This window comes from Symphalangus syndactylus, chromosome 1 (assembly GCF_028878055.3).
Source record: "Symphalangus syndactylus isolate Jambi chromosome 1, NHGRI_mSymSyn1-v2.1_pri, whole genome shotgun sequence".
NCBI classification, from domain to species: Eukaryota; Metazoa; Chordata; class Mammalia; order Primates; family Hylobatidae; genus Symphalangus; species Symphalangus syndactylus.
In genome coordinates this window covers 53,422,504-53,439,319 of record NC_072423.2, presented here as the reverse complement: position 1 = coordinate 53,439,319, position 16,816 = coordinate 53,422,504, and the positions used below count along the sequence as shown (strand labels likewise).

The 16,816-nt window shown below is 35.5% G+C and overlaps 1 protein-coding gene across 5 annotated transcripts in view; it reads right to left on the bottom strand.

Moving 5' to 3' along the window:
- The window catches only part of CCDC178 (coiled-coil domain containing 178), a 515,586-nt gene that overhangs the window by 303,409 nt on the left and 195,361 nt on the right, over window positions 1–16,816 (bottom strand). For all 5 annotated transcript variants that reach the window (XR_010113908.1, XR_010113927.1, XM_063610669.1 and 2 more), the window contains exon 15: window positions 16,450–16,633. Coding sequence is in view for 3 of the 5 variants with exons in the window: in XM_063610669.1 (XP_063466739.1) it covers window positions 16,450–16,633 (184 nt within the window). In the remaining 2 variants the exon portion in view is untranslated. The remainder of the gene's footprint in view (window positions 1–16,449; window positions 16,634–16,816) is intronic.

The window sequence follows — 16,816 nt, the reverse complement described above, 5'->3', positions numbered from 1 at the left end:
CAAGACACAACACCACAGGGAGTGTTTCCAGGCAGATGCTCAAGGCCTTCCTATGAGACTGTTCTCTTTACAGAAAATGGTCTACCCAAAGCACTGGGAAAATGCCAGGAGGCTAGACAGTTTCTGAGAGAACTACTGAATACTTCCAAAACACCATAGAGTACCCCAAAGACTGATATAGGGAGAGCTCTGATGGTCAAAGGTCTTAGATTACAGGTCCAACATCTGAGAGAGGGGATTTATTTGTTTTCCTATCCTATTATCACAGGCAGCGTTCCCTGTAAAGCTGACTCTAGAGTTAAGTTTAGTGTATAGGATACTTATTAAGGAGCATATTTGGAATCAACTCCTGTGGACAAGAGAGGAACAAAGCAGGATTGGACAGAGACATAGGATGAGCTGCAATAGACCCCCAACAACAACCTCAATCAACCCCACAGCAAATCATGAGCAATAATGGACTGTCAGATTTGCCCCAAGTTGGACTAAGGTAGCAAGGCTATCATTCTATTTTTTTTGGTCATTAAATGTGAGCGACCCCAGGAACGGGAATGACCTTAAGTAAAGTGACTGAGATGATTCCTGAAGGAGAATCTGGGAAGTTACATTCACATAACAATATAAATGCCATTGGTTCCCTCAATGATAAAACTACCATTTGTACTACTCCTAGTAATGATGGCTAAGATACATTATATGCTTTCTGGTAGAATTATCTTGTCTTAACTTCACAATGAAATCTATAAAATAGTTATGATTGTCCCTTTTGCACATAGGAAAACTGACAGAAAGATTGCATAAATTGACCAAGCACACAAAGCTGGCAATTGATGGAACCAGGATACTAATTTACACAATGTGACAGAGAGCATCTCAGTGACACCCAGATATATAGGAACCCTCAAAGTTATAGGAATATTTAATGTAGAGCCTTCTGACTCTCACGTGCCCCTTTTCTTGTAGGGCCTCCTTTAACATGAGGCTTTCCAGGCAAATGGGACACCTCTTTGAATTCTGAATCTTAGCCACCTATAGTTGACATTGAAGAACCAAGACTTTGGGTGAAAGGGTTCCAATTAGCTAGTGATGCCATAGTTGGTTCCAAAATGAAATCTGCTAGAAGCTTATGGGCTCCTGGGGAGATACTACCTTTCATTATTCAACATGAATTATGTAGCTGCTGAGAAAAAGCCAGGGTTAAATGAGTTCAAATTACCAAGAGGAAAAATGTCACAAGAACTATAGTGTGGTCTGCTTAGTGAAATACTGATTGCCTACATTGGGCAAAATCCTCTAACCTAAGGCTATTTTATAATAACATGTTGAATAGCTCATGTAATTTATTGAATGCCATACTGAGAGGGAAAAACAGAATGGCTGTATGAGTGCTCAAAGTATGGTCTCCACTGAATATGCATCACTTTCACACCATGGTAAAGTAGAAAAACTGTAAGTGGAACCACATTAACTCTGAGGCTGCGTGTGTGTGTGTGTGTGTGTGTGTAAGTTAATTATCATATCCATTAGTGAAATAGCTATTATCCACTTTCAAATATGATAAAACTGAGGTCTAAGGTAATGGAATTTGTCACAGGACCAGTCTTCAAACATGTATCAGCACCAGGACTGCCTGCTACTAGAGCCTGGACACATTCTGCAGCTCTTCACAGTAAGCTCCCTCCTCTAGCTCCTTGGCTGCTAGCACTTTGTCCGTTATACAATATTTGCCAAATGAATAATTTATTGAGCAAATGGGTTTATGATTAACAAACAAGCTTGCTTTTGATCTCTAGTTTGGAGAATTAAATTGTAGAAGTTCCAGATTCTTTCAAACTAAAAATATGTTACTTTTTAAAAAAATATCTTTATATGAGGAGTAGCTCAGGGCCCATTACAATGTCACAATCACATTTATATGTAGCATCTTTAAGATGGATGGTACAACAAGGCCTTTGAGATGTTTTTCCTGAGATGTGGAGAGATGGGAGAGGTGGTAGAAAAGACAGTGAGGTTGATTCTGACTTAGGATTGCATGCAACATATATTTCTAAAGTATAAATACCTGAGAAAGCACTGAAGGAAGACTGCCTTCTCCAGAAACGTGGCCTGTGGCCCAGCTTGTGCTAAACGTTCAAGTTCTTCAAATTGCCAATTCATCGTAAAGGAAACGAAAGCCCAGAAAAATTGCCACTTAGCAACTGTTCCAATAATGGATTCTACTAAGGATCACTGATTCTAAATCCACTGGGTGAAATGTGTTGGAAAAAAATAGCCATGTATTCTTAAATATCACTCAATTAATTACTTATTAATTACAATGGGGAAATGAATATATTTCTTGACCATAACTTTAACCAACTGATCAAACTTAATATCACTGATAATGAGACAAACATAGACCATGTGCTTGTGGACATAATATTATGTTATTATAATTATGTTATATTCCTCCCAGATGTGTTTAACTTGTATCTAATTATGAAGAAACAAAAAGACAAATCCATATTGAGAGAAATCCTACAAAGTAACTGGCCTAGACTCTTGAAAATGTAACGTAGTGAAAGACAACTTTTTTAAAAAAATGTAGAGACTTTTTAAGATTAAAAGAGACTCAAAAGTTATAACAGATAAATACAATGCCTGGGGCTCAATGACATATACCAACCAATTGAATTAGAGAAATTTGCATGTAGACTATGCATTTGTGCTCATTATCTAATTATTGCCTCTTAGCTGCAAATCTACTGTTTTTAACTCTGATCTGTGATAATGGAGGTGGATCCTGTGAGCAGTTTCCTTTTGCAGTTTTACTTTTGGAGTAAAGCTAGGCTTTATCAACAGAGGGCAGGGGACAGGCAGGCAGAGCTGCAGCAGCAAGGGTCCCTGTGTCCTGGTTCCTTGTTCCAGTGGACCGTTGTTATTTTCTCCATCCTCCTGCAGAACTGCCACCAGCTGGTGTGTGGGGAGGTTCTCTGCCCACAAACTCCATTCTACCTCCATCAAGTCTCTTCAGCAAGTCGCAGATAGCTGCTGCTGAACCCTGTGTTGAGAAACAACCCCACCCTCTCCAATAAAGCTTCACTCTACTTGGGAGAGGGCAGCCTCTTCCATGCTTGTTCCTTCTTAGGGTGCTTTCTCTCAGCCCTCCAGGCACTGGCTGCTGCCTACGTTTGCTATTCCTGTGTTCTTTGGAACAGAGATGGCAAACTTTTTGTAAAGGGCCAGAGAGTAAATATTTTAAGCTTTGCAGGTCATAAGGTCTCTGTCACAACGACTCAATTCTGGTTTTGGAGAAAAGGAATAAAAGAGATCAAAGGATCACTTTGAAGAGCTTGGAAGAAGCCTGGAGCAAAGGATGTGACAATATCTCAGAAGCTGGAAAGAGGGCACATTCAACAATCACCTTTGACCCGCAGCCTGGTTTTAGCGGTTACAAACCAGAAGGTGGCAGCAGAGAGCTACACTGCTGGAATAGAGTCCTGTACTAGAACAAAAGATAGCTGAAAGGTGGATGAACAGTCACATTCAAAGAGAAAAAGGGAGCAACACTACATAATCAGATCTAACATCAGAATCAAAGAAATGGCTTCAGTTTAATTTCCAGTGACAGAGAAGCACTAAGAGCAAAGTTAGAGAACTTATGTAAGGTTTGAGATCAGGAAAGGAAGATGGATACTCTAAAGAATTACAATCTTAAAGCAAAATTTGAGATATGTTTAAGTGACTATGGGCCGGACTGAATTAGTGGGACCAGGTATCACTGGCTATGGTTGTGCATTATTAGGAAACATTTTGGTGGCCAGGACCCTAACAGAAAGTATAGGTGGCAGCCCAACCTGGTTCTATCTGAAAATAGGACATGACACTATTTTATCTTTCTTTTTGTATGAAAGTATATGTGTTTTTGGTGAAATATTTTAAATTACAAAAAGAAATAATACAAATATTCAAATCCACAGATATGCGTTTTGACTTTTTGGTGTCATTTCTTTTTTAGGTCCTGAATTTAAAGTTATTATCTCTGGCAGAGTCAGTCTAACAAGATCTTTCTCATCTACTACAAAAGCAGAAGTCTCATTAATTTTTAAAAATTCTACATTGAATGAATTTATAATTTATCTTAATACTCATAGATGTAAACACTATCCTATTATTGAAAAATTTGTATATTTAAAATTTCCTATTATATGTTATTAGTATGTAGTCATGGTTTCCATAAACATTTATTGAGTATCTGTATAAGAACTGTTTAAGCACTGGAATGCAGCAGTGTATACAAAATAAACAATAATTGTTGACCTCATGAACCGTGTTTTCAGTGGCTGTTACGTTAACTGTTAATAAACATCCTTAAACCTGCATCTCTGTTGGCTTTGATCTTGGTTACTTTCTTAAAGTTGTATTTTTAGAAATAATGTTACTGAGTTACAGATTGTGAATGTCAGGTTCTTTACATCTATTGATGAATTGCTTTCCAGGAAAGCTTTAATTTACACTGAATTGGATACTTGAGCACATACGAGTTGCTATAGCAAAATATCTTTACTAGTACCAAATATCAGTTTTTATATATGTAAAATTGGGATAACACTTTTTTTCATAAAATAAGTATGGGAGGTAAAAGAAGAAAATGTATATAAGGTAATATGCTTAAGGCATCACTCATATTAAGTATTCAACAAATAACCATCATTATGTTCAACATGTTGTTTAGAACCCACGCATTTATCACAATTACTGGGAGACAGACTTAAGAGTAAAATATGTAGGTAAGTTGTTAAAGATTGTTTTTTTTTAAATCCTGAACAACAAAGGTAGCCCCACGCTATAGGAGTATTTTTATGCTACTTATCCCTAATACCTTTAAGAAGTTATTATTTGTCAGGCCCCAGGTTGAATGTTTTATACACAATATTATGTATTTATCACCCAAAGGTACCATACAGATATTGTTACATTTATTTAAGAGATGAGAAACCTAGACTAAGAAAAGTTAAGTATATTTTTAATATTCTTAGAGCAAATAATTAGCATAACCAGGATTCGAATTAAGAAACATCTGACTCTGAAGTCAATGTTCTTTCAATTGAACCACATTTCCTTTGGAACAGGAAGAAGAAAAGTAGAAACAAAGTTCAGATAATTAAATGGAAATACTGAAAAGTCAACTTGCCATCCAATTTTTGACAAGCAAAATACTAACCCAGTAGAATGGAGAAGGAAACTATGTTCCCATATGATATTTACAGCAAGCCAAATAAAGTTTTATTATATTCTCAAATGTTTTGTACTATCAAGATCCATAAATGTTCAATGCTTTATTTCTATCACATTTTCATTATTTACCTCCTCGAATGTGTCAGGAAAAATGAACTTTTCTGATGCTTGACTAAGGGGTTACTTAGCAGCCATCGTGGGACTTTAATCCTGCTGTACCTTCACACTATTTCTGTTTTCCTTGTATTCTCCTTCCCTTCTTCCCGGCAACCATTTCCCACTAATACAGATTAGACCTTCCCAATATTATGATTAATAGCAGATTCCTTTTCACTCAATTTTGGCAAAGTATTCTGCCTATGAATGGAGTGGAAAAGAATCTTAGTAAATGAAGACCAATGAAACAAGCAAAAATTACCAGATCAAAGTTATAAATATGGAACAGAGAGAGATAAGGAAGTGATTATCCTAGAAATGTTCAGCATAAATAACTGAGCTTCTAAGCAGCTTAACTCAGAGAGAAATAAGAAAGTGTAGGGAACTCTTAATTATTAATTAAAAAGAAATAAATTTTATCAAGAAAAAATAACTTTTTTAGTTTGGAAATCTAAGGTCAATTACTTTTGTAGTTTTTTTGGGGCATATTGACAATATGACTAACTCCCTTATTAGTTTGAAAAACCAAGAAGCAATGGTCTATCTTAACCATTACTTTTACGGACCTTGATTAAAAGCCAAGGATGTGATAGCAATTCGTAACTCAATAAAAGCTATTACATGTGGGACAAGAGTAATATGCTCCAGATTCAACATGCTATAAGGCATAAATCCTTTGGGATAAAATTTAATGAATTAATAGAATGTTCATTTTATAACTGCTTAAAAATATCAGTCTCGTCTGGAATTCTTATAGAAGTTGCATGGTGCATAAATCAAGCTTTAGTTTATTAGAGCTGTTTTGTTCTGTTGATTGAACTAAAGATGCTCTAAGTACTAGCAGAAATTATGCCCTCCAAGAAACTTTTGAGAAGGTTCTGACTTTTATTTTACTCAAAGGATGGGCCTATAAACCTTGTCTCAGAGGTGAACAAACAGTAGTTGAAGGGAGGTCTGAGAACATAAAGAACAGTTTGAGATTAGTTAAAATATCTGAAAAAGCACTCAAGGCAAGTCATAGACTTCTAAAGTTATGCACCAGATTACTGTGGACTGGAACTTTCTAAGGACTTGACACATTGTCTTTTTCTAGCATTGAAAACGACCCCCACCCCCAATATGATTATTTCGAAGCTTTCAGCTTAACTGAATCTTTGTTGGTCAGAATGTAAGTCTTATGTCTTACGACTCTACCAAGACTGGCATGAGATGTCCTGGTCCCTAAACTCTACACAGTCACCTAAAAGCTTACCTTGGGAAAACCCCTTTACTCCCAGAATGAATGTGTTAATAACAATTGTACAGTTTTGTGAACGTTAAATTAATTAGCATGTATAAGGGGTTTTTCATAAAATAGGCTTGAAGAAAACTCTTTATGTCTCTTTATTCCTTCCTTTTTACTAAGTTTCCACTTAGTTCTAGCACTATGATTCTAACCTGGAACCAGAGTGACCTGATGTTCTCACTTTTCCACCAGAATTCCATTATATTCAAGCAAAAAACCCTTCGAGATTATGCAGCTTGCATAGAAGATTTCAGCTGGAGTGCTAGGAAGTACTTAACAACTGGTAAAAGCTCTCAAAATTTTTGGTTGCAATGTCACATTCTTTAGACAATTCTAGATGGTTTTCTGTTCATTCCATCAACACTATAATTGAATACATATTACTATTAAATTGACTTATTCCCTATCCCAATTGGCTAATTTTATCCTGACACATGGCCAAACACCTCTTTTCTGAATAGGTCAGTTATTGGAATTGAAAATACGGAAAAACTGGGACAAATCATTTGTAATAGCTGAAAAATTAGAGAAAGTGCTAGACATACTTCTTGTTCAGGATTGCTTCTACTCTAAGACTGCCTAAAACTTATCTGGCATTTTACAGATGCATTAACTTGAGAGAACATAATTCATAAATTCTACCTCTAGAGTTTCAAAAGGCTATTTCTTGGAGCTACCCTAGAAGTGATATTGCTATAATTAATTTCTAGATGATGGATTAAAGATTAATTTCAGGCCAGACTCAACAAATATAGAAAGTTACTTAAAAGGAAAACATAATTCTCAGATTTAGAGTGTTCTAAAGATTTTCATGAATCAGTCCATGAAAGATAATAGGGTCATTACACAGGCAAAAATTACAAACTTGAATTACTATAAACCTGAATTATCTAAGGAAAATCCAGAAATTTATTTTGAATTTATTTTGAACTCTGAAGCAGATGCATGTGTATATTATAGAAGTTTTTAATGCCATATATATTCAGGCTCAGAAATTAGCAGGAGTGATTAACCATTGGGAATGGTTTCTTAAGTGGACTAGTTTCTTTCTGTTTCTTCTTTCCAGTGATCAATCAGCTCCCATGAGGTAAGGAAACAACATGATGAATACTTTCTTTAATTTTGCATGAATAAAGAGAGAAAGGGAGAGTGACGTCAACAAGATGGCTCCCTAGAAGTGCCTGGAGTTCATCCACACCCCAAAAAGAACCAAAACAACAAATAAATAGTGAAGATTTGAATGCAGTGTCAAAGAGAGAATGCTGGAGTAGAGCAGGGGAGTGGAGAGGCAACTGTGGTAATTGGAACTCCAAGAGAGCAGCATGAAGGCACCTGGCCTCTGCAGCCCCATCTCCTGTTCCTGAATCAGATGGGCTCAAAACTAGGGGCAACTTCCCTTTGCAGGAAAAAGGTAAACAGAAGAACCTTATCAGCCCCCACTGCCACTTTAAACACCTACAGTATTTACTACAAGATAATTCCACAGTCCTCATAAGCCCTGAGCCCAGTTTGGAGAGCTGCTGAAAATTTACACTGTTGCATTGCTTCAAATTAGAAGATCAACTTATGCACTTCCCCAACTCCCACCCACCTCCTGTGAGCCAAGCTGCTGCAGCACAGCACTGTCTTGATACCAGAGCCACCTCTAGAGTGCACCCTTCTCTGGAGGCCAGTAGCCACTGCACCTCTGCAGCAATGGCGCTCCATCTTCATTCCAAGCCCAGTGGCTACATGCTACAACCCTAGCTGTGTGGAGCCTGGGTCAAGGTTTGGCTGTGACTCTGGTCCTGCACATCATGGAAACCAACTCCTCCACCCCTAGCGCTTCCATCAAGGAAAGGATCTGAGTCCCACTCAGGGCAAACCCACCCTTGAACCAGCCAAACCAGTGCATGTTCACCCCTGAGTAGAAAAGGTCCCTGAGCCAATAAACAGCTGGTCTGCCCCTAGGCCAGCCAGGAAACCATACAGCCATGTCAGAGGCTTGAGAAACAGCTCCATGGGCTTCCACAGAAAACATGCTGCCAGGCCAGCTGATCAGCTTTGTGCCCATGTCGACTCGATAAATAGCCTCTTGAGCCTCCCCTCCGCCTGGCTGAAATGCTCCCCATACAAACCAAGCATCCGTGTGCCCATGTTCTAGGCCTGAGAAACAACACCATGGGCCACCTCTAGCAAACACAACTCCAGGCCAGCGAGGAAACCATATGGCCATGTGCTGGGCATGAGAAACAGCCCCACAGGCCACCCCTGGCAGACATGCCTCTAGGCTGGCCAAGCAGCTGTGAGCCTGGTCCCAAGCCTGAAAAAAACAAAAACAAACAAACAAACAAACAAAAAAAACAGGGGTTTCCCTGAAGACACACCTGAAGGCAGTTGAGCAACTACATGCCCATACTTCCAGGCAGAGTAACAGCCCTGTGGCCTCAACCCCAGTGAGCCAGACCCTAAGTTAGCTGACCCATCATGTGTACACATGTGTCCCTGATCTGAGAAACAGCCCAGTGAGTCCACTCTTAGCAAAGTCATATCACCACAGATTCTCTCAGCTTAGGCAAGTGAGACACTTGCAAATGTCACTAGCATAGATTACAGCTGAAGAAACTACATAGAGACTACATTACTGTATCCACCTGGGACTAAATACAACAAACTAAAACACTGATACCCCAAGACTCATCAATATGCATAAGTTTCCCTACATATCGTACTCCATAAAATCGGAAGAGCCAACTGTCCCACCAGATGCATAGATACCAACATAAGGAAACAATAAACATGAAAAAGCAAGGAAAAATGACACCTTCAAAGGAAGACAATAATTCTCTAGTAACTTACCCCAATAATAAAGAAATATACAAAATGCCAGAAAAAGAATTCAAAATAATAATCATAAAGAAACTCAGAGAGATACAAGAGAATACAGATAGTTCAATAAAATCAGGAAACAGTTTATGATTTGAATGAGAAATCCAACAAAGATATAGATATTATTAAAAAAGAACCAAACAGAAAACTAGAGCTGAATAATTTGGTAAATGAAATAAGAAAATAGAATCAAGAGCTTCAATAATAGACTAGTACAAGAAGAAGGCAGAATTTATGAACCTGAAGACAAGTCTTTTGAAATAACAAGGCAGAGGAAAAAAATGAAAAGAATGACACCATTAATGGGACAGCATAGATGAACATACATTTGTATTATGGGCATTCCAGAAGAAGAAAATAGAAAGATGTAGAAAACATGTTTAACGAAATAATAGGTGAACACTTCCAAAGTCATGAGAGAGAGATGGACATCTAGATCCAGGAAGCTCAAATAATGCCAAATAGATTCAACATAAACAGGTCCTGTCGTAGGCACATTTTAGCCACATTGTCCAAAGTCAAAGACAGAACAAATTTAAAAACAGCAAGAGAAAAGCATCATCACATATAAGAATTTGCTATAAGACTAACAGTGGATTTGCCAGGAGAAACCTTACAAATCAGGAGATAATGGGATGATATATCCAAAAGGCTTAAAGAAAAAACTGCCAGCCAAGAATATTCTACCCAGCAAAGCTGTCATTCAGAAATGAAGAAGAAAAGTATTCTACAGAAAGGAAAACCTAAGGAAATTCATAACCACTAGATAGGCCTTAAAAGAAATGCCCAATAGGTTTTACATCTGGTGGTGAAAAAAACAATAACTATCAGGAAAACATGCAAAACTATAAAACTCACTGGCAGAGCCAATATATACAGGAGAAAGAGAAAAGAGTCAAACCTTATTACTACAGAAAACCACCCAATCACAAAAATAAACAGTAGGAGATTAAGTAAGAAACAAAGGACATACAAAACAACCAGAAAACAATCACTAACATGACAGGATTAATTCCTCATTTATCAAAATAGCCTTGAAAATAAACAAATTAAATTCCTCATTTAAAAGATATAGACCAATTGGATTGACTAAAAAGACCCAACTATATGCTACCTACGGGAAACTTACTTCATTAACCTGTAATGACGCATAGACTGAAAGTGACATGATTAAAAAAAAAAAAGATTTCACACAAACAGAAACCAAAAGTAAGCAAGAATAGCTGTACTTATATCTGACAAATCAGACTTCAAATGAAAAACTGTAAAAAGAGACAAAGGCAAACATATACTAAAAAGCATTAATTCAATAAGAGAATATTTGTAAACACATACACACATATATACACCTAATGCCAGAACACCCAGATATATAAAGCAACCATTATTAGATCTAAAGAGAGATTGATCTAATACATTAATAGTTGTGGATGTTAACACCCCACTCTCAGCACTGGACAGACCACCTAGACAAAAACCTAACAAAGAAATATGGGATCTAAATAGCACCATTGACCAAACGGACCTAACAGATATTTAGATAATGTTTAGAGCTGTTTCAATACTTAGAGAACATTTCATTGAACAGCTGCAGAATACATTCTTTTCATCAGCACATGAAACATTCTGCAGGATTAACCATATGTTTAGACACAAAAATATCTTAAAACATTTTTAAAATTAAAATTAAAATTATATCAAATATCTTCTCTGACCACTTATAAGAAAACTAGAAATTGACAATAAGTAGAAGATTAAAACTACACAAATGCATGGCATTTAAACAATATGCTTCTGAAAGACCAATGGGTGAAGGAAGAAATTAATAAAATTGAAAAATTCATTGAAACAAATAAAAATAGAAACATATATCAACATTTATAGGGCACAGCAAAAGCAGTTTTAACAGCCAAGTTTATAGCACTAAATGCATATACTACATAGAAAGATTTGAAATAAAAATGTAATGATCTCAAGGAACTAAAACAGCAAGAGCAAAACAAACCCAAAGTTAGAAGGAAATAAATAATAAAGATGAAAGCAGAAATAAATGAAATTGAAACTAAAAATACAGTACAAAAAATCAATGGAACAAAAAATTGATGTTTTGAGAAAATAAACAAAATTGAGAAACAGCTAGACTAAGAAAAAAGAGAGAAGACATAAATGAATAGAATCAGAAACAAAATGGAAACATCACAATAGATACAACAGAAATAAAAAGGATCATTAGAAACTTCAATGAACAGTTATACACTAATAAATTTGAAAACCTAGAGGAAATGGATACATACAATCTACCAAGATTGAATCAAGAAGAAATAGAAAGTGTAAGCAGGCCAATAACAAGTAACACGATTGAATCAGTTCTAAAAAGTATTCCAACAGAGAAAAGTTCAGGACTAGATGTCTTCACTGCTGAATTCTACTAACCTTTAAAGCAGAATTGAGACAATTTCTTCTGAAACTATTACACAAAATTAAGGCAGAGAAAATTCTTCCTAGGTCATTCTATGAGGCCAGCATAACCTCAATATCAAATACAGATGAGGAAAACAAAAAATTAAAACTACAGGCCAATATGTATGAAAATAGAGGCAAAAACTTAAAACACTAGCAAACTGAATCCAACAACACATCAAGAAGATATTACACCATAATCAAGTGAAATTTATCTAGGAATGAAAGTATGGTTCAACACATGTAAATTAATAAATGTGATACATACATCAGCAGAAGAAAGGACAAAAAGCACACGATTATCTTAATAGATGCAGAAAAAGCATTTGATAAAATTCAACATCTCTTCATGATAAAACCTCATAATAAATTAGGTAGAGAAAGAAAATATCTCAACACAATAAGGTCCATATATGACAAACCCACAACTAAGATCATACTGAGTGGGGAAAAGCTAAAAGTCTTTCCTCTAGGAACTAGAACAAGACAAGCATGCCCACTCTTACCAATCTCATTCAATATACCACTAGAAGTCCTAGTCAGAGCAATTGGGCAAGAAAAATAAACAAAGGAATCCAAATTGAAAAGGAGAAAATCAAACTGACCCTCTTTGCAGATTATATGATCGTGTGTGTGTGTGTGTGTGTGTGTGTGGGTGTGTGTGTGTAGAGAGAGAGACTCTACCAAAAAATTGTAGAACCGATAAATTCCTTAAAGTTGTGAGATACAAAGTCAACATGAAAATTCAGTAGCATTTTTATACATGAACAATGAACTAGCTGAAAAAAATAAGATGGCAATTATAATTACAATAGCTATAAAAAATAAAAATAAAATATCTAAGAATAAATTTAACGAATGAGGTGAAATACTTTTACAAGGAAATCTATGAAACATTGATAAAAGAAATTGAAGTGGATACAAACAAAATGGAAAAACATCCAATGCTCATAGATTGGAAAAATTAATATTGTTAAAATTAATATTGTTAAAAATTGATAAACAATTAATATTGTTAAAATTGTGTGTTAACCATACTACTCAAATCAATCTACAGATTCAATGCAATTCCTATAAAAATACCAAATATGTTCTTAATAGGAAAAGAAAAAATAATCTTAAAATGTGTATGGAACCCCAAAAGACTTCAAATTACCAAAGCATTCCTAAGCAAAAAAATCAAAGCTGTAGACATTATACTACCAGACTTCAAAATTCACTACAAAGCTGTGTTCGAAGATAGCATGGTACTGGCATAAAAACAGTCACATAGACCAGTAAACAGAACAGAAAATCCAGAAATTAATTCACATATCTACAGCCAACTGATTTTTGACAAAGGCACCAAGAACCTACATTGGGAAAGAACAGTTTATTCAATAAATGGTGCTAGGAAAACTGGATATCCACCTGCAGAAGAATGAAACTAGACCCTCTATACAAAAATCAGCTCCAAATTGGTCAAAGACCTAACTGTAAGACCCCACACTACAAAACTACTAGGAGAAAACATAGGATAAATGCTTCAGAACATTGGCCCAAGAAAAGATATTATTCCTAAGACCTCAAAAGCACAGATGACAAAAACAAAAATAAACAAATTACATTATATTTAACTAAAAACCTTCTGCACAGCAAAGGGAACAGTCAAAAGAGTGAAAATACCACCTAAAGAACAAGAGAAAATATTTATAATATTTTCATTCAACAGGGGATTAATATCCAGAATACACAAGGAACTCAAACATCTCAACAGCAAAAAAAAAAAAAAAAAAAAAAAAAAAAAAAAAAAAAAAAAAAAAAACTGATTTAAAAATGGCCAAATGATCTGAACAGATATTTTTCAAAAAAATCATACAAATTGCTAACAAATACAAGAAAAAAGTTCAACATTACTAATTACCAGATAAATGCAAATCAAAACCACAACTGTATCATCAAATTCCAGTTAGGATGGATAGTATAAAAATATGAAAAAATAACAAATGCTGGTGAGATGTGGCAAAAAGAGAATTCATATACTGTTGGTGGGAATGACAATTAGTACAGACACTGCAGACAGCAGGACAGAGGTTCCTCAAAAAACTACAAATAGGAGTACTGTATCATCTTGCAATCCCACTATTGTTTATCTATCCAAAGGAAATTCATATATTGAAGAGACATCTGTATCCCCATGTTTTTTTGTGGCACTATTCACAATAGCCAAGATGTGGAATCAAATTAGGTGTCCAACAACAGATAAATGGATAACAAAAAGTGGTATATATACACAATGGAATATTATTCAGCCATAAGAAAGAATGAAATCCTATCATTTGCAGAAACATGGATGGAACTGGAGGACATTATGTTAAGTGAAGTAACTCAGGAATAGAAAGTTAAATACTACATAATCTCATTCATATGTGAAAACTAACCAAAATTGATCTCACAAAACTAAAAAGTAGAACAGAGAATCCTGAAAAGTGGGGTGGGTTGGAGGAAGTAGGAGACAGAGATTTTTTAAAGGATACTAAATGATGGCTAGATAGAAGGAATAAGTTCTTGTGTTCCATACCACTGTAGGATCACTATGGTTAAGAATAATACACATTTTCAAATAGCTAGAAAGATGATATTGAATATTTTCAACACAAAGAAATGATAAATGTTTGAGATGATGGATATGTTAATTACCCTAATCTGATCACTATATTCTACATGTATGTCAATATCACTATGTACCCAATAAATATCTACAATTATTATATGTCAATTTAAAAAAAAATTAAAAATAACAGAAAAGGGGGCACTCTATGTTGGGTTGGCAAAGCAATTACAGTAGAGTCACATCAAACTTGCATTAAATCTATAAGTTCTATTTTATGGTATCAAAAAAATTTAGAAAAATAAATAATCCAGTGCAACATCTTTTTCATAAGTGAGTACCTCAAATAAATGAAGCAATATGTTCGAAGAATTAAATGTAGTTTGTGACAGCCACGGGGAAAATATGTGAAAGATGACAAAGGTTTCGAGTCAATTAGAAAAATTAAAATACACAGTTAAGTGGCCAAGTAAGTGGATGATGATATCTTCATTGATATCCTCAAAGAAAAAAAATTAACTGACCAATATATAGAAATATATTGATATTATTTAAAAAATTATAAACATCTACAATATTATTGTATATGCTAAACCATAGAATTGTATGCCTTGCATTTTAATTTCTTCTATGCATGTTTACTTTGCTTACTATCTCATAGAAGATACGATTAACCCATTCAACACCCATCAGGAGAGACATAGGTCATTTGAACAGCTGGATTCAATGTGGGAAAAACACCCCAATCTTTCAGTACAGAAACATTTACACATCCGAAATTCAGATATCACAAAGGAAAGTATTCATTGACGATAATGCTAGCAACAGATGTTGGAAATGGTGTACAGACTGTATATTTTCTAGGTATTTTTTTTGCTCATAAGTCTTTAATAAGAAAATAGCAAAGACAGGAGACATGTTTGTGTGTAAGATGGATGAAAGCAGCCTGTTGAAGTGGCCCTGCAGGTGCAGTAAAGTGGGGTGGACTTTGCAAGTCTGATATGGTTTGGCTTTGTGTCCATACCCAAATCACACCTTGAATTGTAATAATCCCCACATGTCAAGGGCGGGACCAGGTGGAGATAATTGAATCATGAGGCAGTTCCCCCATGCTATTCTCATGATAGTAAGTTCTCACGTGATTTGATGGTTTTATAAGGGGCTTCCCTATTTGCTTGGCTCTCATTCCTGCCACCCTGTGAAGAGGTGCCTTCTGCCGTAATTGTAAGTTTACTGAGGCCTCCCCAGCCATGGAGAACTGAGTCAATTAAACCTCTTTTCTTTATAAATTACTAAGTCTCAGGTATTTCTTCATAGCAGTGTGAGAATGGGCTAATACAAAGCCTCTACCACAAATGGCAGAGAGCTGCTATCCAATACATCTCTCACTTAGGAGTGGGTTTGAAGCATGTGAGCAATTATTTCTGCAGAAATGCAGTCTACAAATTTCCAGGTACTCTAGAATTCAACAACTCATAGGCCTACTAGAGGTACTTTCTATTCTCACATTACATAAGGTAGACGAACACCTCTCAGAATCCCTTCTTCCTACTATAGGCAGACATTATTATGGGTTAGATATACATGATAAAGATGAACTGAGCACCACACTCCTGGTGCTCCAAGTAGTTTATGGTTGATAATAGCAAAAAGTAGAAACAATTGTGGATTAGCTACCTTGAGCCCTCATCCTCTTCTGTTCAAGCTGAGCCTTTGGAGAGAGGTGGTTTTCTTCTCATTTATAAGAAGTGAGTTTTTGAAAAGACTGTTAATCCTTAAATTAAAATCTAATTATCAAGATGAAATCGATACAATTCAGGCAAATTACTCTTTTTTTTTGGTCGTGAGTAAGAGGAACACAAAGATACACAACCTTGAACTTTCTTCTCACTTCTGCTATTTTATCTTCCATTTCATCTGTCTTGTGTTTGGTTAGGTGGAAAAGAGTACCGACGCGATAAGCCTCCTTATAGATGTTCTTGAGATGTTTATCATTTTTTAACTTCATTATTGTCAAAGATTTTATTTCAGATTCATATTTTGATTTTTCCTTTATACTGTAAAAGTAAAGCAAAAATTAATATTATTGAGTAGTGAGACAAACATATTTAATAATAGTAAAAAAGAATAAGATCATATTTTAAGTTGTCAAAAATACAAAATTGCTGGATAATTAGCTAAAACTTGAAGACAGAACATGTGTCCTAGGACTTCATTTATTCTGCTGCTTCTGATGGTTA